The following is a 22982-nucleotide window of genomic DNA, read 5'->3' on the forward strand; positions in this document are numbered from 1 at the left end:
GTACCCTAACACGCTATTAAGCAGGTGGTGATAATGATTTGGTTCATTATCATGTACGAGGGGCGTTCGATAAGTGATGGAACATTTTTTTTCGGTTCATAAAATGCGGAATTTGTTGTGGCACATCGTGGCATATTCCCGCTTCAGCCTATATAGTTTCGTAAAGTTCCGAAAGGTGGCGGCGCTTTACGTAACCTTCAAAATCGCGTCCGTAACGGCTGTGGTTTTCTAGTAGTGAACTGCCACTGAGATTTTTTTGGGGGAAAACCATAACATCGTAGATGTTAAAAGGCGCTTGCGGAATGTCTCCGGATACTTGGCAGTGAACAAAAGATCGTTGATTCGTTGGGTGGAGCGTCTGACATCATCGCAAATGCGTCCAAACACCCGCGTGCCGTTCGGCCGGAAACAGCTGTATTGCTGAAATGTTGGAACGTGCGGTTACTTTTATCCAAGGTGATCAACGGATCACAATCAAACACGTCGTTGCACAACTGTTCGTCTCTGTTGGTGGAGCTTGGTAGTGCTGACAGACTTGTCCGCCAGTTGGGATACTCATAGGTGTGTGCCCACTGGGTTCCTCGTCGGTAACAGAAAATCATACAGAGCAACGCGGGGCCATCTATGCGGAATTATTTGCATTACGATGCTGATCATGACAATTTTTTGTCGAACATAGTAAAAAGCGATGGGACGTGACGTCGACCAACAGATGACACATTCCCTCGCAGTAACGTTGCATAGGACAGTCGGATTGAGCGGAGATTATGTCGAAGAATAGAGTTTCGTGGCCAATAATTTGGCGCATAATATGGTGTACTGAAATAAAAACAGCCTGCTTTCAGAACAAAAATGTGTTGCGTTACTTATTGAACACCCTTCGTATCAATAGAAAACATAATATCTGACGAATACATTTAGGTGGAACATTACACTTGCAGACAATCCATAGTCAGTTGATATCCCTGGTGCTAGAGACATAAACTGAAATGTGTCATCTTTAGTTAGACACGGTATGAAATTTAAAAGTAAACTTCTATTTATTTGCGCTAACAGAACAAAATATATGAAATTACATGACATTCTCATCCCACATTGTATAATCATAATATCTCAAGAGCAAGGCAACAATTTCAAACAGGTGGTATATTGTCCCACAGTACTCCAGTCTGTCACCTCTGCTATTGTGACCTAGTAATCCATTTCCTTCGGTTCACATTTCTCCCGTTACCCAACCGAGCGACAGATACTGATCAAACAAAGGATCTGACTTAGAAATATTAGGACCATAGTCGATTCTTACAATCAGTATTTTGTTTCCGAGTAATACTGTCTGCTGTGTAGCTCCGGGCTTAAATCTTAATGAATGCCCTTGGGAGCAGATCGCGAATGACGTCCGCTTGTAAGGGGGTCTGTATATATTGTGGTTTAGAAGCCGCTTCCGTGTATTGTGGTTCAGAGGCCGCTTCCATGCCAATCTGGGACAGTGCCCACTAGAGACGTAAAACTACAACAATCTGTCGTAGATTACCATAAGTAAGAGTAGACTACGGTAGTTTTTCTTCTAGCTGTGATGTGTTGCATACCTATTGGGCGTTATCTCACAACGATCGCTTCTTTTACGTATGTGATCAGTATCTTACTACATTCCCCTAAAAACTGGAAGTGGTGAACCATCTAGAAACTGAGGAAACATAAAGGAACGGATTCTCTACATAGTTATCCTCCGGTCTGTTCGTTAAAAGTAAACATTATTTGTAGCAAAATTGAAATTGTTAATGTTTAATACAGATTTTATTCGAAATGCGTTGGTATGTAACTAGAAACTGAGGTAGGTTGTGGTAAAAATAAAGAAAAGAATACGGACTTACCACATAGCGCCAAAAAAGCAGTTTCCCCAAAAAAAGGAAACATAGAAGAACCCGCAAATACCTCTAATGTTTGTGCCTATAAACTGTACTCGCTACAAAAGTAAATGCTTTGATTGCATAAAAGCGCAGAAGTTAAGAGATAAGCTAATTTTTATTACTTAGAAAATGCAATTTATATTCTGTAAGAATGGCGAATACACAGTGGACTGACACTGAATGATATGCGGTTCTAACTATGTACAAAACAAACAACCAAACGACAAACAAACAAAAAAAGAGAGAAGTCGTCGACTCCCAGTTTCTCTCTTACACTATCGTTTATGTTTCTTCCCCTACCACTGCTACCAATACTACCGGTAATCCTACCATTTATTACGCTATTTATGTATTGTACCAAAACCACTGAACTACAAACTTCCGAACCTAGATTCGAACTCGGGACCCGCGAAAGGCAAAGGTCCCGATTTCGAGCCTCGTTCCAGCACATAGTTTCAATCTGCCAGGAAGTTTCATATCAGCACACACTCCGCAGTAGAGTGAAATTTTCATTCTGGCTAGTGTAGTTTTGGTACAGCGCCATTCTAGTGCCCACATTACGGTCATGCCTTAACGACGTTTCTGTCCAAATGAAGTGTAACACTGAAGGCAGCCTACAAGTTTTCAGGTCTGTAGTCTAAACACCAGTAGACAAAAAGTACTGGCTAAATCTGTTATTAATAAGACACTAGGATTAATGATGACAGGCTACACGAGAAAGAAGCAGGAAAGGTGCACGGCAGCAGACCTGACGAGCCTGTGATAACGCCTTTGCTTCTGTTGTGCAGAGAACCGGCCGGGTCCGTCGAACCTGGGCAACGTGATCAGCCAGATCCTTCTCTGCAAGACCATCACGCCCGACTTCAACCAGGAGGAGCTGTGCAGCATCGCCAAGGACTCGCAGGACGTGCTGCGGCTGTTGCAGGACATGCAGGAGTACCTGCCGAGGCAGGAAGCGGGCACAGGTAGGCCCACCCACACACCTCTGTTCATGTCACTTTATCTCGCTTCCTTTGCCCTCCTGTTATTTAAGCAGTCGACAATCGCGTGTTTTACTGGAACAGTTACGGGTTTCGGCTGTTATCTACAGCCATCTACGGGAGTCAAAAAGGAACTAGTGCCTTCCACTTCTTTTCGTGGAAACTGCAATATATACAGAAACCATAAGAACACAGTTAAACAGAGCAACAGTTCTAACAGTATTTTTTCTACGCTGTAACTACCAGTCGCCATACACGTTTGCTAATGACGAGCAAGAGCCTGCATACTGGGTCCGTGAAAACCTGAAGCATCTGAGGATACCCACTGTCTTACAGCTTTGTGACGGCATTTGAGTCTGACAACGTAGTTTGCAGGTGCTAAATCAAGGCCGGCCGCGGTGGTCTCGCGGTTCTAGGCGCGCAGTCCGGAACCGTGCGATTGCTACGGTCGCAGGTTCGAATCCTGCCTCGGGCATGGATGTGTGTGATGTCCTTAGGTTAGTTAGGTTTAAGTAGTTCTAAGTTCTAGGGGACTAGTGACAACAGCAGTTGAGTCCCATAGTGCTCAGAGCCATCTAAACCATCTGCTAAATCAGGACTGTGCGATGGTTATTGCTGCACAGTCTAGCCAAATTGAGCAATGATTTTCATTGTAGAAAGCTGTTATGGAGCCTGCAGTTATCGTTCTGGAAGCGGGTCTTCTCCACTGTCCTAAATAGAAATTCGAATATTCCGCTTGTTTAGTGTTGTCTTCTAACGTTCTGAATTTACAGTTGCTTTACGCTCTGACTCATCAAAATGAACCACACACTGCTTATATCAAAATACTGTACATACCACTTTGCATTCAGATGACTGTCTTCAACTTGTTCTTTGTTCGAGAATTTGCATGTCGCTTCCCCATGAAATCTCCTTTGGATTTCGACTCGTAGTGATGATACCACGTCTCATCTTCCATGATGACGGTAGTGAGAAAACTGCCGCCTTCATCCTTGTATAGCATCAGCTCCCGATGAATTCTCATTCAGTGATCTTTTTCGTTTCGTATATGCATACGTGGGACCTATCTCACATGCATTTTGGGTAACCGAGCTTGCATAACAAAAATGGCTCTGAGCACTATGGGACTTAACTTCTGAGGTCCCCTGGAACTTAGAACTACTTAAACCTAACTAACCTAAGGACATCAGACACATCCATGCCCGAAGCAGGATTCGAACCTGCGACCGAAGCGGTCGCGCGGTTCCAGACTGAAGCGCCTAGAACCGCTCGGCCACTCCGGCCGGCGGTTGCATAACAGCTTGAGTAAGGCACTACAGACGACATCCAACCCTGCACATAATACCTAATCTGTAATCCGCCGATCATCAATAATGACTTCATCGAGCCACTTACGATTATGACTGGCAGCTAAGCTGGGCCCGCATCTCGTGGTCGTGCGGTAGCGTTCTCGCTTCCCACGCCCGGGTTCCCGGGTTCGATTCCCGGCGGGGTCAGGGATTTTCTCTGCCTCGTGATGGCTGGGTGTTCTGTGCTGTCCTTAGGTTAGTTAGGTTTAAGTAGTTCTAAGTTCTAGGGGACTTATGACCACAGCAGTTGAGTCCCATAGTGCTCAGAGCCATTTGAACCAATTTTTTTGAGCTAAGCTGGGTCGATGAAGCATGTCTTAACGTGCACGTTCTTTGCACCACTTCCCAAAAGCAGTACCCATTGTGTCATATTACTCTCGTCTTCTGTAATGTCTCTACACTCCTATAGTATGCATAGATGGACTTCAGTTGACACAATTTGTCACTAAGTGATATCTTATATAGGTCATTTCAAGGTTTCCTTTATAGAGATGATCTGGGACGAGTCCACATACATGATTAATATGAATGAGCACATTATTTTTTAGTTCTACTCATGCAACCACACTTAAAGATACTTAACATGCTACTACTTTTTAAATAATAGTAGTTCATGGAACAGAAGGCGCTGTCCAGGAGAAATCATTTTAGGTTAGATTTAAAACTTGCTTTAGTGCTTGTCAGACGTTTTATGATATTGGGAAAATGATGAAACATATTTGTTCCTTCATATTGATTCATTTCTGAGTATATGAGGGCTTTAATAGTGGGTAATAAAGATCATTTTTCCTCTAGTGTTTTATGTATGGACTTCACTCTTCTTCTCAAATACGAAGGATTATTTACGATGAATTTCATTGCCATAAGTATGTATTGTGAAGGTTCAGTTACAATGTCTAACTACTTGAAAAGCTACCTGCAGGTAAACAAAATATTTTATTCTTAACGCTCGATTTCGCGCTATCAGTAATTTATTTCTAAGTGCTGAGACACCTAGAAAATTATTCTATAAGACATTAATGAGTAGAAATATGCCAAATATGTCAATACGTTCACTCGTTTGTTTCTAAGATTAGCTATTATATGAAGAGCCAAAGCAGGTTAACTTCATTGTTTGACAAACCCTGTAAAATGCTTCTTCAGCTTCAGTTTTTCATCAGTATGTAAAACTAAAAATTTGAAGCATTCTACCCTATTTAGTGATTCCTGTTTCAGTTATGACCCTATTTGTTGTACAGAGAGATGACTATTTGCTGTACAAAACTCAATATAATGTATCTTCTCAAAATTTAGTGGAAGTTAGTTTTCAGAGAATCATTTATAGATTCCTTGTAAAACATCATTGACTTGCTATTTTGAACAGAAGTGACGAAATAAACGACACATCTGTGTTTTATATGCAGCTCGATGGCAAACGACATTTTGGAACACTCCCCAGCTACAACAGTGTGCCTCTCTACAATGATACCAACAGGATATTAGCGGGAAGATTCAAAGATTAGTACTATACCAACAAAATCTGACTCAGACACTCAAAATCAACACAAAAAAGGAGACATTACTTTCGAAACGATCAATTTAGATTACAATTGACGTCTGTAACTGTATGTAAAACCAATTGTCCATCGTCGAGTCAAGTGAAATAACGAAAAAGAATCAGTCACAAATTCCTCCACAAAATACAATTATGTCGTATTTCAGAGCACTCAATTTGTTTCTTATCTGATACTACCTGAGTACTTGGCATTGCTTTGGTATGTATTTAATCGAATCTTCTGTTAGTTATTAGTACATCTCCTCCTTTCCCTCTCCTCCCCCTCTCTGCCCATCTCCTCTTCACCCCTCTCTCTGTCCACCTTCTCTATCCTCCCACTGTTTGTCCATGTGCTCCTGACCCTCTCTCCATCCAATTGCTGCCCCCCCCCCCCCCCCCTCTGGGACTGGGTGTTAGAATAGGCCCGAGGTATTCCTGTCTGTCGTAAGAGGCGACTAAAAGGAGTCTCACACGTTTTGGCCTTTATGTGATTGTCCCCTGTAGGGCCTGACCTCCTTATTTCAAAATTTTCCCGGAGAGCGAGCCAGTTGGGGAAGGGCGCCTTACACGGTGCATGGTGTCCACCAAGCGCTGAGATCTCTCGCATCGCCGGCCGCGGTGGTCTCGCGGTTCTAGGCGCTCAGTCGGGAACCGCGCGACTGCTATGGTCGCAGGTTCGAATCCTGCCTCGGGCATGAATGTGTGTGATGTCATTATGTTAGTTAGGTTTAAGTAGTTCTAAGTTCTAGGGGACTGATGACCACAAATGTTATGTCCCATAGTGCTCAGAGCCATTTGAACCATTTTTTTCTTTCACATCCTCTGTCAATGTGGATCTGCACTTCTGCTCATTTTCCAGCTGTTGGGCGAGGTCACCCTTCTTCCACTGTGCAGTATCGTTTTTTGCGCTGATGATGATAATGGACTTGTTTGCATCTGATATCCAGCACGGTAGCCAGTCCATTGTGGTGAGGCTGCCATCTATCCTGTTGGTTGTAGCCACCTGACAACACAGGTATCGCTCTGCTGATGCCTGCGCCATTAACTCATTAACTCTTCACATATCCCAAGGAGTAGATGCCCGTCACCCTCGGGCATCGGGACTCCCAGCAATGACCATCCTGCTGCCAGGTGGCCTTTGTTGTGGCTAGGTGGTGACCGTGAGGCGGGGGGGGGGTTCGTCGGAGTGGGTGGTATCAGGGCGGATGACACGCCATGAAGCGTAGTACATCTTCTCTTGCTCGTAGTCAACCACCAGCAGAATCTAAGCGTTCGAGGGCTCAGTTTAATGCAAGGAAGTATGACTCCAGTATGTACGAGAGCTTATGGGGAATCCTTTGTGTCCATGAAGCCTCAGTTCTTTGTAGAGCATTTAGAGGACAAGTTTGGGGAGGTGGAGGGATTGTCCAAAATTTGATCAGGATCTGTCTTGATAAAATCAGTCTCCTCTGCCCAGTCACAGCCATTACTCACTTGTGACTGCTAGGGGATGATTTTGTTACTCTCATGCCCCATAAGAGCTTAAATATGGTCCAGAGTACTATCTTCCACAGGAACAGTCTGAGACGAGCTGCGCACCAACTTAGAGTGATGTGGTATCCATTTCGTCCAGCATGTCCATCAGGGTCCGAGGCATAATCAGGTTGCCACTGGTACCTTCATCTTGGCCTTCGAGGGTGACACATTACCCAAGAAGGTCAAGTTGATGGTCTACTGCTGTGATGTCAAGCCAAGATGCCTCCCTCGATGCTGTGCTTTAAGTGCTGTACTTCCAGCCTATCGTGTCAAGATTGTAGATGTCCATCGCATCCCAATACTCCATGGGCCCCGCCTTCCATTAGTGTCAACTGTGGAGAGCATCATTCCCATTGCTCGCCAGACTGTAGGATTCTACAGAAGGAACGGAAAATAATGGATCAGCTGACCTATGCTGACGCTAAAAAGAAATTTGAAAAGCTCCATCCTGTGCCCATGACAACATCTTACACCACTGCTATAAGTACTGTTCCAGCCCCATCCGTTGCGCCAATTCCAGTCAGCTCTCAGAGTCATAAGTCTACACCTGCCCCTTTGATGGTGGGGGAGCGCTTCCCTCCCTGTTGCTCCCACACCACCTCCTTTGGGAGCAGCACCCCCCCCCCACCCCCCACCCCCCACCATCGGGGAATCAGTCCCTACTTCTCAGACAGAGAAGTATGTCTTCTTGGGCTCCTCTCGGTAGAAATGAGTCCCTTGGGTCACTCCCTTCCCAAGTTCATACCAGTGGCAAAGCGGACACCTGCCAGTGGCTGAAGCAGCAACAGGTAGCTGGTCGTAGGGCTTCACGGTCCTCCTCAGTCCTGGAGACTGAATCAAAGAAGCCCTCCCAGCTAGAGAAACCCAAGGAACAGAGCGAGAAACCGAAAAAGAAGACCCCCGAGAATAAGTAAATTGCGGTGGCACCCACACCACCGCTACCTACAAGCTCTGCGTCTGAGGATGAGATTCTGACGTCTGCTGAGGACGTAGTTCTCGCCATACCCTCAAATACAATGGATATCGACTTCTCAGGAAATATGTCGTTGGCAGAAGCTGAACCTGAGGTGTAAAATGCCTCACTGAATGTTCCATGCCTTCCCAGCCTCACGATCACGTTATCCTCCAGTGGAATGGCGGCGGCTTCTTCCACCACCTGACTGAGCTATGGCAGTTGTAAAGCTTTACACCTGCTTTCTGCATTGCCATCCAGGAAACCTGGTTCCCGGCAATGTGAACCTCTGCCCTCTGTGGCTATAAGGGATATTACAAGAACCATAGAGAATATAATAGAGAATCAGGTGGAGTTTGCGTGTATGTCCTGAACTCGATATTTAGTGAACCTGTGTCACTTCACAGTCCTCTTGAAGCTGTGGCTGTCAGGATATGGACGACACAGGAAATAACAGTCTGCAATGTGTATCTTCCTCCAGATGGTGCAGTACCCCTGAACGCATTGGCTTCACTGGTCCATTAACTCCCTAAGCCTTTCCTACTTCTGGGAGATCTTAATGCCCATAACCCCTTGTGGGGAAGGACCATGCTTACTGGCCGAGGCAGAGATGTCTAAAATTTACTGTCCCACTTCAACCTCTGCCTCTCAAATACTGGGGCCGCCACACATGTCAGTGTGGCTCATGGTAGTTTCTCAGCCATTGATTTATCAATTTGCAGCCCAGGACTTCTTCCATCTATCCACTGGAGAGCATATGACGACCTGTGTGGTAGTGACGACTGCCTCATCTTCCTGTCACTCCCCCAGCGTCATACCCACGGACACCTACCCAGATGTGCTCTAAACAAGGCAGACCAGGTAGCTTTCGCCTCTGTTGTGACTGTTGAATCTCCGCCACATGGTGCCATCGAAGTTGTGGCTCACCAGGTCACTACAACCATCGTTTCTGTGGCAGAAAACGCGATCCCTCGTTCTCTAGGGTGCACCTGGCGAAAGACAGTCCCTTGGTGGTCGACGGAAGTCACTTGGGCAGTTAAAGAGCGTCGGCGAGCTCTACAGCGACATAAGCGGCATCCTTCCCTAGAGAACCTAATAGCCTTTAAGCGGCTCCGTGCCCGCGTTCGACTGCTTATAAAACGATGGAAACAGGAGTGTTGGGAGAGGTATATGTCGCCCACTGGCCGCCATACGTCACTTTCCCAAGTCTGGACGAAGATCAGACGTCTGTTTGAGAGCCAGACCCCAGCAGGTGTCCCTGGCGTTAATATCAACGGCGTGTTGTGTACAGACGCAAACGCGATTTCTGAGCACTTTGCTGACCAGTATGCTCGAGCCTCTGCGTCGGAGAACGACCCCCCAGCATTTCACACCCTCAAACGGCTGATGGAAAGGAAAGTCCTCTTGTTCACAACACGCCACAGCGAACCCTATAGCGCCCCATTTATGGAGTGGGAGCTCCTCAGCGCCCTTGCACATTGCCCTGACACAGCTCCTGGGCCAGATCGGATGTACAGTCAGATGATTTAACATCTCTCGTCTGACTACAAGCGATATCTCCTCGTCATCTTCAACCGGATCTGGTGCGATGGCGTCTTTCCGTCGCAGTGGTGGGAGAGCACCATCATTCCGGTGCTCAAACCCGGTAAAAACCCGCTTGATGTGGATAGCTATCAGCCCTTCCGCCTCACCAACGTTCTCTGTAAGCTGCTCGAACGTATGGTGTGTCGGCGGTTGGGTTGGGTGCTGGAGTCACGTGGCCTACTGGCTCCATGTCAGGGTGGCTTCCACCGGGGCGTTCTACCACTGATAATCTCGTGTTCCTTGCGTCTGCCATCTGAACATCCTTTTCCAGACGCCTACACCTGGTTGCTGGCTGTTTTGACGTACGTCAAACATACGACACGACCTGGCGACATCTTATCCTTGCCACTTTGTATGAGTGGGGTCTCCAGGGCCCACTCCCGATTGTTATCCAAAACTTCCTGTCGCTCCATACTTTCCGTGTCAAAGTTGTTGCCTCCCATAGTTCCATCTATATCCGGGAGAGTGGAGTCCCACATGGCTCTGTACTGAGTGTCTATTTTTAGTGGCCATTAACGGTCTAGCAGCAGCTGTCGGGCCATCCGTCTCACCTTCTCTATATGCAGACGACTTCTGCATTTCGTACTGCTGCTCCAGTCTGGTGTTGCTGAGCGTCAGCTACAAGGAGCCATCCACCATCCACAAGGCGCAGTCATGGGCTCTAGCCCATTGCTACCAGTTTTCAGCGACGAAGTCGTGTGTCGTGTGAACATGGTACGGTTTATGTTGCATCTGGTTTGTGTGTAAGTGACTGGAAATGGACGAGCCGCACTGAGAGACTGTTTACAGCGCTTTCCCAACAAATGGTTTCCACAGTACCACATGCTTGGATGTTTGTATCGCCTGATACTTGAACGAGACGCTTTCTGTGCAAGTATAGGTGATACTGGTCGGAACCCAGCAGTGCGAACTCCCGAAATGGAAGACGAGATTCTACGACATGGTAAAGACAGTCCATCTATAAGTAAACGACGTGTTGCACTCGCCCTTGGCGCCAGGAGGTAGCCTTGTGTGGAATGTCATAGATGACCGTAGCTTCATCCTTTCCATCTTCAGAGCGCGGCAGCACTGGCAATTGAAGATTTTCCTCAGTGGATGCAATTTGCACAATGGTTTTTACAGTAGATATCCCTGCACCCCTTATTTCCGGCCGAAGTCCTATATCCAGAGGAGGCATTGTTTGCTTGTGAAGGCTGATATCCACAATTTGCATGTCTGAGCACTTGTGAATCCACGAGGTGCTCGACTTTTACCAAATCAACAACTATTTGGTGTTAATGTGTGGACCAGCATTCTCGATGGAAGTTTGATTTGACCATATGTTCTTCGATTCCGTCTCAGCGGTCGGAGATATCATATCTTCATGGAACATGTGTTGCCAGAACTGCTATAGGATATACCTCGTAATGCTAGACAAAGGATGTACTTTCAGCACGATGGGGCGCCAGCCCATTTCAGCACTGCTGCGAGGGATCATCTGAAACTTATATTTGGGAATCGCCGGATCAGCTGAGGTGACCCTCTTGCCTGGCCAGTCAGGTCATCTGACCTCACGTGTCTGGATTTCTTCCTCTGGGAGCCTATGAGGCAACTGGTCTATTGAATCGTTATAGAAACAGAAGACCTCGTCGCTAGAATTGTCGTCATTGCCGGTACCATTGTGGACATGCCAGGAATCTTCGACAGACACAACAATCATTGGTCCGACGATATACTGCGAGCATACAGACGCGTATTCAAGCTATTCCTGTGAATGCCACTGCTGTAATTAGCATCCTAAACTTCCTCCTCAGTAAATCGTCCGTAGCATCAGAAATTGCCGACAGGAACCTTGTGTACCGCAATTACGTATATTGGCTTCGATGTTCTTTATCTCCTTTATTAATTTGAACGAATAGTTTCGAAAAATCCTCTATTTGTCTACATTGCTGCAGTTATTTGAAGGGGACCGTTTCAACCGACGTATGCTGTCATCTTCATTTCAGACAATAAGACGATAGTCAGGGTAGATCTGAGAACTGAAATGGAGGATGGGCATAATTAAAATTTCGCTGTTTGATAGGGGTCCCATGAAAAACGAGTGATCGTAGGACAACGAAACTTTATCGAAACATTTGTAACGACATAGGGAAGAGAAATAACGAATAAACCGTTGCAAGAAATACATTTCAATTACCACATGAGCGAGTAACATTTGTTAATTGTGTATCATATTTACGTTCCACTTTGCGAACTTTTCTCAGTGTAACGACCATCTGCACCTACGACAGCTTATAATAGCACTAGAGATTGGTCCACTGCTGCGCGAAGCATCTGAGGCGGGATGTTGGCTATGCTCAGCTTGAACCTCCATGTCTTACCGTCCACGGATAATACCTGTCTTTCAGGTAACCTCACAGCCAAAAACCACACAGGTTCAAATCTGGTGATTTTGGCGGCGACCCAGTTTGGAACGAAAGGCCAATGATTCAGTTTTCTCCACATGTGTTACGGAATAATCGAGTGACCTCACTAGCACTGCAAGGTAAATCTTCGTCGTGCATAAAAACAGTCGAGGTCAAGGTATCTCTCTCTCGTACAGCAGGGACCACATGTTGCCGTTTACACTGCATGTCCTCAGTCCTTGGAGTCCGATTTCCTCCATACAACGACATATCAGTACCGGCGCCTAACGACAAGTCATGATATACCACTAACAACACAGATCCTGCCGTGCACAATCTGAACACCATTCCTATAAAGTTGAGTACCCATAAGGTAAACAGTTTTCCATCTACACGGCCCCAAGCAGCGGAAGTTCCATTATAACCGCCCTGTAGAATAGGCACCAGAGAATCAAATATGAAAGAAAGCGAGGCTGAACAGAAAGACTCTTGGGTAATACATGAGAAACTGAATTAGATTGACAACAGGAGTAAATATAAGAATACAGCAAATGAAGCAAGCAAAAGGTAAAACAGACGTCTAAGAAATGATATTGACGGAACTTGCAAATTTCCAAAGAAGGAATGCCCAGAGGAGAAGTGCAAGGCAGTAGAAGCATACAATAGTGGGGGAAAGTTAGATGATGCTGCCTATAGGGGAATTAATGATGCCATTGGAGAAAAGAGAAGAAATTCTGAAAATATCATGAGCTCAGATGGCAAGCCAGTACTGAGCAAAGAAGGGAAAGCTGAATGGTGGAATGACCAAATATAGAAGGGCTGTAGGAGGGAAACTAATGACAGTGTAATAGACAGGGAAGAGGTGGTAAATGCTGATGAGATAGGAGTGATGGTACTGGGAGAAGAATTTGACAGAGTGCTGAAGGGCCAAAATGGAAACATGTCAGAAAAGGGCTTGGTAGAGCAGTTGAACAGAATGGAGCATGTTTTGAAAAGAGATTAGCAGATGTACGTAAACAATAGTAAAACAAGAGTAACTTAGGCAATCTGAATCAGGAAACGCTGAGGGTAATTAGACCAGATAAATTATGAGACATTAGGGAATCAAATGAGATTAGGTGTCTGGGCAACGAAATAGTCGATGGTTGCCGAAGTGGAGATGATACAGTGACCGGCAGCAGCGAGAGAAGCATTTCTGAAGATAGGTCTAATACAAATTTAAGTTAGGAATGAAAAAACACACGGCATCGGTTAATATTCTAAAACATTTAATTAATATAACAGATTCAAGTTTTTAGAAGTATTTTCTGAAGTGACCCATGCTGCGTTCAACTTAGAGAAACTAAAGCCAGGAAGGACAATGAAAATCAAGTTTACTGATATGAACATAAACTTCAATTCTTCTTATTTGTAGCGTAATTACACAACAAAAGAAATAGTTCACAATTTAGTTGTGGCCAAAATAATGGAGATCCGCGCTGCAGGGGCCAAGTTCGGGTATAGTTCGAGGACGACTGTTAGTGGTTCTAAATTGTATCCAAGGCAAAGATCCAAAGCAGGTAGACTGCTCGGACGACAGGTCGTGGAAGGATTCCACGAGAGCTTCTGACTGCAGAACCGTGGCGGAGGTCGGCGTAAAGCCCAGAGAGCACATCCTCGGAGAACTGACTAGCCATAGGTGCGCTCCGGTCCAAAATATTATCGAGGTGCCAGGATACAGTGGGACCTTTTTTCGAGAATGTGATCCTATGGAAGTGAATAGGTCCTTACTGACTGCACCCTCTAGTTGCGATGCTGCTGCCGCCTGCGGGCGAGGTATGGGCTTGGAGTTGCATTGGTGTTGTTCACCGTCGTAGCCCCTGTAGCGTTTGGCATAGGCTACCCGTGGTGCACCAGCGGTATGCATTTTCTGAAGGTGTTTTAACAGTGTTTGCCAAGTTGTACTAGTAGCTCAAACGGTCATTTTCGTTAGATCGCAGTAAAGCTAAAGTTAGCTAATCTGGATTTCTCCATTGAGCTCCGACTGCGCTCACAACCGCATGTTTCTCCCAAGCAACTGCCATTCTCAATTAGGAATACTACCTTTACTACTTTGTCAGCCTCATAGTTGATTTATTCAGTTGAAATTGTGCACCTTGTTTCTTATATGTATATTACATGGAAAGTTTAGTTTACGCATTGATACCAAGCAAGGTTACAGTTTCGGCGATACAGTACGATATCTTCAGGCCCCCTGGCCGATGTGTAGGAATATTCCCACCTCTGGTCCAGTCCAAACAGAAGCCAGCGTTCAGTAACTGATATTCACAGATTTTTGACCCAGTGATCTTTCTACACATCGGTCAGGGGGCCTGAAGATGGCGGAATACATCGCCGAAACTGGTTGCTCAATGAACAACAAGTAGAAATTTTGACGGCTGAATGGTGTTTTGATTCAACATTCTATACTGAACAGAGACTAAGCTACGTTAGTCCTAATGATAGCTTGTTGATGCAAAAAAGAAAAAAAAACCTTACCACTGTCATTCGGAATGGAAACAGATTACGTGTTTGCCCAGACAAAGGACAAATGTGTGTCTTACTGCACTATGCAAGTGTACCAGTTGCGAAGAAAAGGAAACACCGAACGTCACTTCAAAACCGTTCACTCAGGGATTGAAAAGAGTTTCCAACTGGCTTCTGCTCTAAGGAAAGAAAAAGTAAGGCTATTAAAATCCAAACTTAATGCTCAACAATCAACTGTTTTAAAACCATTAGACAAGAATAATGCACCAACTGAGACATCATTCCGAGTTTCCAAAATTAGTGCACAACATACCTAACCGCACGAAGGTAGTAAATTAATCATAAATGCATTTTTTGTAAGTTGATGATTCAATATTTGATAGTTTCAAAAATAAAAATTAGATATTGTCTTCTGTTAAATCTATGCAACTGTCAGCAAATATAATAATGAGGGGGATTGAGATTGTAAGTTCTGACGTTGCTTCACAACTTAAAACTGACTGTGATAGCTGCAGCTATATTTCTGTACAACTTGGCAGATCGACTGATGGAATTGATGCAGCTCAGTTGAACATTGTTTCAAGAATGGCTTTTGATAATTTTGAAATAAGAGAGGAGCTGGTAAAGTTCATACTACTAACAGTGTGCGCTACAGGATAGGAAATCTTTTTAGCTGTTAAAGATCTTATAAATTCTGAAAACATTCCTGTAAAGAGGTTGAGGGGGTTAGCAACTGATTGAGATCAGACGATGGTAGACAGAGAGAAGGGATTCATAGGCTTGTATCGTAAAGACAATATCTTTTCGAAATTTCTGTCTTACAATTATGTAATACACCAGCAGTCACTATGTGGAAAGGTTTTAAGTATGAGCAACGTATTCAAAGCAGTCACGAAAGTAGTGAACAAAGTTAGAGCACACGCAATTCAGAGACGTCGTTCGGAGCACTGACTGATGAACTAGACTGCCATTATGTGATCTATTACTTCATAGGGAAGTTAGTTGCTCTAGTAGAGGCAGAGTTTTACAACACTTTTAAGAGTTTTTTTTTTTTTTTGCCTTAGTAGGTCTTTTGGAAGAACAAAGCGAATCCTTCCGTGATTTAGAAGATCCGGTTTGGCTGCAGGACTTTGATTCTCTCGCTAATGTCATTTGCAACTTTAAGGTAGGGATAATAATATTAGGAAAACAACTTCGCTCTAAAAAGAGATAGAACTGTGGGAAAAAGTCTTGTCCAAGGTGAATAGAAACACTTTACCTGTTTGGAACTAACCCTTGAAAAGCAAGACTCTTCAAAGCCTCCTTACAACAAGCAAGCAATACATCGAAATTTTTTTAGGTTTGAGAAGTTAATTCAACAAACGCTTCCAAAATTTCAGAAATATTTTAATAGTTTCACATTTTGTCAAATCGCCTTTTATAGACGGCGATGATGAAGAGTTCTCTACGTGTGTGATCGAGCATTTTGATTTTCAAGAAGACGCTGCTACAGTGGAATTGGAACTGATTGAAAACCGCTTCCTTGAGGCTCTGAAAATATTTTACCTCTTCTTCCTCAAGAAAAATATCCAATTTTGGTCCTGGTTCTTGTCAAAGTGAAGGCGATGTTTAGCTCTACATACGTGAATGAGGTCTCTTTTTTCCTGTATGAAATTTATTAAAAAAATGTACAGATACCCACTTATGGTCACTTGGCCAACTGTTTTCGCAAGGCAGCCTCTACTTACTCTCCCAAACATTAAAAAACTTATTGAACGCCATCCTTCTCATTAACGTTATTAAGGCGGACTTAAAAATCTGTTCTTGTATTTGTAATTTATTATTAACTGCATTTCAGTTTTGTTCTTACGCACAATTCAATCTCAGTTTCTTTCTCTTATAAACCGTACAATTGAATTAAATTTCATTTCATATTTATTAAAATGTAAATTTTTAGACAATAAACAAATCTAAGATTCTTTTTTTAAAACGTTTTTATTTGTGTCCCAGATTCTTTTGGCAACTCCCTGTAGGATGTGAAAACGGTGTGGTCGCTCTGATGCTTCATATGTTTGTGAAATAGCAATGCCTGTGTTATTAAGAAATACGGTGTAATGTTGTTCCTTCTGACATCCATGCATATATGCAGGAACATGGCATGGTACCTCTTAATAACACAGGCAACGCTATTTCGTATTTATTTGCTAACATCAGGACCTCGATCTCAATAAATATGTCCTTCTTGGGCGGGGATGTACGTAACGTACGAGTGCAGGTTGTGACACGTGGACGACGACGTATGTGTCTGTCCGTGATTCGTGCTCGGATGGCCGAAGCAGTTAAGCTGATCGCTCGTGTAAAACAGGAAATCCGGATGTGAATCTCGATCCGGCGCAAATTTTCATTATCGTCATTCCAACGTACAGCCGAATGTGTTTCATAATCGCAACTGCGAATACATTTCCTATACTTCATAAGTTTGCCGAACAGTGGTATGGAGTGTGGCACTGTGCAGAGGTGAGACATAGATTATATGCAATTCAAACAGGAAGAGAATAGATATTTTTAAAATATGGTGCCACAGAAGAGTGATATAGTTTGAGAGATTGAATAACTAACGAACAGACACTGAATAGAACTGCGAAGAGAAGAGATTTATGTCACAAGCTAACTGAAAGAAAATATCGTTGATAGTATACATCCTGAGACAACACAGAAACGTGAATTTGGAATTGTAGAGAGTACATGGTTCATAATTTTGTGGAGGTGTTTGACTGGAAGATTGAATGAAAAATATAAATGCGAAACTGAAATAAAAATATCTCCATTCATTTGTCCCACGCTGTTTTACTAGGCCGGCCGGTGTGGCCGAGTGGTTCTAGACGCTTCAGTCTGGAACCGCACGACCGCTACCGTCACAAGTTCGGATCCTGCCTCGGGCATGGATGTGTGTGATGTCCTTAGGTTGGTTAGGTTTAAGTACTTCTACGTTCTAGGGGACTGATGACCTTAGATGTTAAATCCCATAGTGCTCAAAGCCATTTGAACAATTTTTTTTTTTGTTTCACTGGTCCTCCTGTACCATATATACTGTAGCACTTTGTAAACATGAAGGGAGCAAAGATGCATTCTAAAATCTAATAAATGCAAAGAACATATAGCAAAACAGAACATTGTTCATGTTAGAGGAAAGAATCCATCACCGCTATAGATATTTACACTTTCATTTCTATTCACTGTACATATTTATACTTAATTTCCTATTCATTTACGGAACCAATGGTCTCCACAACGCTTGGACACTTACTCCAAAATAGTGTTTTGTTTTTCTGTCTGTTCTTTGTACTTAGTAGATAATATAACTCCAGAATCTGTATACTGTGCTCAACGCGTTACAAAGCCCCATAAAAGGCCTTATTAGCGAAAACAGAAGTAAAAAATCATGACAGCTATTCATCAGTGTAAGGTAAGTTTTTTAAGCGTATCCTCATCCACACCTGGGAAATGTAATAATCGCAAACTGCTTTCTAGACTGGTTCCAAAGTGGAAGGTAATGGATTTCTAGCTACCACTTATGAAACATACACGTCTCATTATGAATCTGAATCCAAATAAAAAAGTTTTGAATGGAAGCATCCCAATTCACCACCTACTGAAAATTTAAATTTCGGGCATATTCTGGTAACGTGATATTGTTTTCCAAACTCTCAGAGTCTAATTTTTGTGACTATTCAAAAGGACAATATACTGTTACTCTAATATGCTTCAAAATAACGTGGAACCTACTGTAATAGATCAAAGCAAGAGTAATTTATTTGATTTTGCTGAATCATAACGACTACCTATGTACTAACCAGTAAATGAGAGAAGACCACATTTGAGTTGTGAGGTGTTTCCACATTCATCCCATAGAGCTTGCGCTTGCATGGACATTCGTGTTCTTTGCATAGTCCACCATGTTGTATTAAGGCAAAAGTTTCGATTGGTCTAAATGCGACTAAAGATGATTGTTGTTGTAAAACTAATTTAGTAGCCTGTAATAATACGAAAGCCTGCTGTACAGTAATGCCTCTGAACTTTTTATGTGAAAACTCTTCAAGCTTCTTAAATAAATCAAACTTTATTAACATTGTACGTCTTTATTCTTCATGTCTACAGATTTATTGATCAAAATTGTCACCCTGGCGACGAACAGACCAGTTTGTTGATTCCGTCACTGTAGAATGTCCGATTTTGTTCACAGAGCCACCACCTCACCTCTTTTCACACCGCTTCATCACTACCAAAGTGAAGTACTCGAATGCGTTCTTTAAGTTCTGGAAACAGATAAACAGATCAAAATCGGATGATGCCAAGTTGGATTAGTATGGGGGATGACTGATGACGGTGAACCCAAGGCGTCGTACTGTTACAGATGTTGCAGCGCTCGTGTGTGGTCTGGCGTTTGTCACGCTAAAGGAGAAGGTGCTCTAAATGTCGACGAATTCTTCGAATTCGAAACTTGATTACAGTACGCTGTTTTTCACGTGCCGACATAGTTACATTATACACTTCCATGTTACACGCTAAAATTTGGAACCCTCTTGAGGCAGAGGGCTACAAATATACAGACATGAAGAATAAAGTTGTACAATGTTTGTAACGTTTATTTCACATAAAAAATTCGGAGATGTTACTTTTCAGTATGCCCTCGAATCAGCCAGTTTCAATATCCCGTTAAAAGACGCCCACATAGCCAAAGTAATGTTTTCCTTCACGCAAGCTACAAATTTTAGTATCTCGCTTGCAGTTTTCTTGTTGCAAAAGCTAACTGAAAATTTAACGATCCAGATATATTCCGAATACTTTGAGTCTTTACTGTGTATGCCCTGCAAGCTGTTCACAAGCATTATTCGAAAATTACATCATCCATCCTTTTGTGGATTTATCTATGTTGCCAAAACTCTTCCTAGACCACATTTAGTGCCTAATGCGCAGATAAACTGCCTTGAAAGCTCGATATTTGATATCCTCCTGTGAAAAAGGCATTGTTGCATTTGCAGTTCGTGTCTGTGTGACGTTGAGTGGTAACATAAACGCTGGTATGGAATGTATAATTTCCGATATTAACAATCTCAAAAACGTATCACGCTTTAGACAGACATGTAGACTGTGCACATTTCAGTATCAATTTATACCTAATGTGTGCCTATTTCCTCCATTCGTAATTTTTATCAGGAGCATTGGACCAAACACTGCCACTATTTTTGTCTGCATTGTTTACAACACTTGAGTTAAGAATTGTAATTACTCAAAGAATTGGCTAGTATAGTGCCAAATTTATCGATAACAGTACGCTCTTATAGCAACAGTCCCCTGTCACCAGGATGTTGGCAGAGCTTGTTATTGACCGTCGGATGGCGGTCGTGAAATGTTTGAGCAAGACGTGAAAATTAAGTGCAATTGATAGCGAGCAAATAGTGGGTGCTGGATGCGTGGGAAACTACACAGAGGACTTTGTCATTGAGATTTTAACGCGCAACCATAACAAGGATATCAACGTGTCTGTTGATAACGGGGATCGGTACCAACTACCGGGCATTCTAACAACGAATATAAAGGCCACAGAGCCACAAATTACTCGCCACTTTAATGCTGAGCAATAATCAGTGGGCATCATTAGTATCATGAACCGCCTTTTCGCTATGGCTTTCACAGGCATAAATAAAATAACGCAGACTTAATTTTCTGATCAGCCTGTCAATCTCCGGATCACATATCAGTGTTGAAACGTACTGAAAAAATGTCAGAGTTCTTTGCACTAGTTTTGTTCTTCTCTAGAAATCTAGGACCTCTGAAATAACGCACTGGCGAAATCTCAAGCCTTATTCTATGAAGGACCGGTCTGGTAGTTATCAAATTTCTGGAGATCTTCAACACATTCATTCAGTTTAGAATTGTCCATTACCCACATCGGTACAGCCATGACACCTAAGGGCACGAATACACCTTTGTGTTTAGTGTGGCGTAGAAGGAAACAATTCCAAATGTCATGTTCTAGAATTTCTTGTCGTGGCTGCAGTATATGTCTTCCCATCGCAACCCAGACTTGCTCCGTGGGAGACAAATCGGGGGACCGAGTAGACCAGTCAACGATCCAATTTTTTTGGTGTGACCTGCAGTTTGGGGGTTTCGTAATATCCTGCTGGAATCCGCCCTCGTCATGAAGAGTATGACAACAGGGTTTAACATACTTGTCACCTACTTGATAGGATTCAGCCTCCCTTCAACAGTCAACTAATCAGTCCCGTCACAGTATTCAACAATTCCCCACACAATGACAGCAGGCGTACGAGAGGTAAGGGTCTCTATATTCGCAAAAGCAACTCTCCTGGCCTCGACAGCCAGAGACACTGGTCATGTGTGTGTGAGTTGCGTTTGCGTGAATGTGTGTCTGTATGTTGTCTGATTCGGAAGAAGGCCTTTAGGCCGAAAGCTTACTTGTTTAAGACATTTTGTTGCGCCTGTGGGAAACGTTATTTAAAATCTCGAAAAGTTGTAGGTCATTTACTACACAGTTTTACACGATCCTGTATTGCACATGCAGACGGACATGGGCTACATTTATATTAACGTATATAATACCAAATATAAACGCTATATATAAAAGGGAAAATTTTTTACAACATATCACGATAAGTACCTAACCAATTAATTTCAAATTGATCAAAGACACACATTCAGACAGTCATGGTCTAATATAAAGGTTTCCTGTTAAAATCGACTGCGAAAAAGAAAATGCTTTCGTTTTCTTTCTTGCAGGTAGTTTTAACTACATCTCCCCATACACGCCTTTTCTAATTATGTGTATGCAACAATGTTCTGTTTTGTTTTCTTCCTCGCAGTCGGTTGTAACAGGAAACAAGAAAGTCGTATTTATGGCTTATCGGCTTATGATTATAATACTACTACAGAATCTTAACTGTCCGAAACTGTAATCCTATCAATTCACAGATAAAAACAGCCAAACACTGTCCTTGGAGCTACTATCGCCACAGATCCATCAGCAGCTAAGATCTCTCTCATACCATGTATACCAACGATCCCAACCAATTTACCCAGTCATTTCAACCGATTTCAGTTTCCAATCAAGGTTTCGTTTGCAATTGCAATAAACAAGGCCCAAGGTCAGAGAGAGGACAGAGTGGTGAAAGCGGAGGGGAGGGAGGGGGGGTGAGGTTGTGGAGCGTTAGCGGGTTTGCGAGTGTAGACTGTAGTTATATGAATGATAAACGTCATGAAAAAGGAATGAAATAAAAAAATATTAATAAAATATGCACCATGCCATGACACGATAAGAGAGAGATTTTACCAAGTGACGTGTTGAGCCATATTGTGTTGACATATTTATATGCGTTTTTCCTTATGTATGCATGCAACTAGAGTTTATACACTGTGGATTTTTATCATGTCTAAAAGTAGCAATAATATGCTGAAGCCGGTAATGTGAATGTTTGTAGTTATTAGTCAATCTTGACGTATAAATTATTATGTGAAAATTTATAAGGTCTCATCCTTCCATTCCACAATATGTCAGAAAATAAACTTCCTTAATGATTAAATTTTAATCAGTATGACCCACTGACAAGGAAATACTGGCGTACCAGTTTAGTAGCTTCATGGTGTAACACATCGCATTTCCGTCAATGTAGAGCGATGTGGCCATATAGTCGAAGAGCAGTTTATTTCCTTTACTAGTTATACTTCTTTGCCGAAAAGTTGTTGTTAACGAAGAAACGAAGGACGACAATCTTCGGCCGGCACGCCCAGACGCCTACAATTCGAAATCCGAATATAGAGCACTGTGGAGACCTATTGAAAACTACTATAATGTACTTTGTCATTTAGTTATTAATTATTGCACATCTCTCGTAGTGTTCAACAATGTACAGTTGTCTTTCTGGGGCGCCAATGTGTTCGTATTTCAAATTTTTGCACAATTACTTTGCTGTATTGTACAGTTGCTCGCGTATAAGACAGTTGAATATAGCGCCTTGTTTCCACTCTAACACCCTTGATGAAACATATCTCGCTCCTCTGTTACTATTGCAGCTCAGTCGTGGTAAAGTATGAACACAGACATTTACAACCCAACCGACTTGCAATTTTTTCAACGAGAATAATCAAAATGTACAGCTAAGTCATACATAGCGTGTTGAAACTGATGATAACACAGATGCTTAATTCATTTGTATGAGCAACAAGCTGAAATAACTGATCTGAATACACGATATCGTTCAAACAGAGAGTAGGG

General features: G+C 43.0%; 1 protein-coding gene across 1 annotated transcript in view; it reads left to right on the top strand.

Annotated features, from left to right (window-relative positions):
- The window catches only part of LOC124616385, a 160305-nt gene that overhangs the window by 120202 nt on the left and 17121 nt on the right, over positions 1-22982 (top strand). The window contains exon 4 of the mRNA XM_047144690.1: positions 2696-2872. Within this exon, the coding sequence (XP_047000646.1) occupies positions 2696-2872 (177 nt within the window). The remainder of the gene's footprint in view (positions 1-2695; positions 2873-22982) is intronic.

Source organism: Schistocerca americana, chromosome 5 (assembly GCF_021461395.2).
Source record: "Schistocerca americana isolate TAMUIC-IGC-003095 chromosome 5, iqSchAmer2.1, whole genome shotgun sequence".
Lineage (NCBI taxonomy): Eukaryota > Metazoa > Arthropoda > Insecta > Orthoptera > Acrididae > Schistocerca > Schistocerca americana.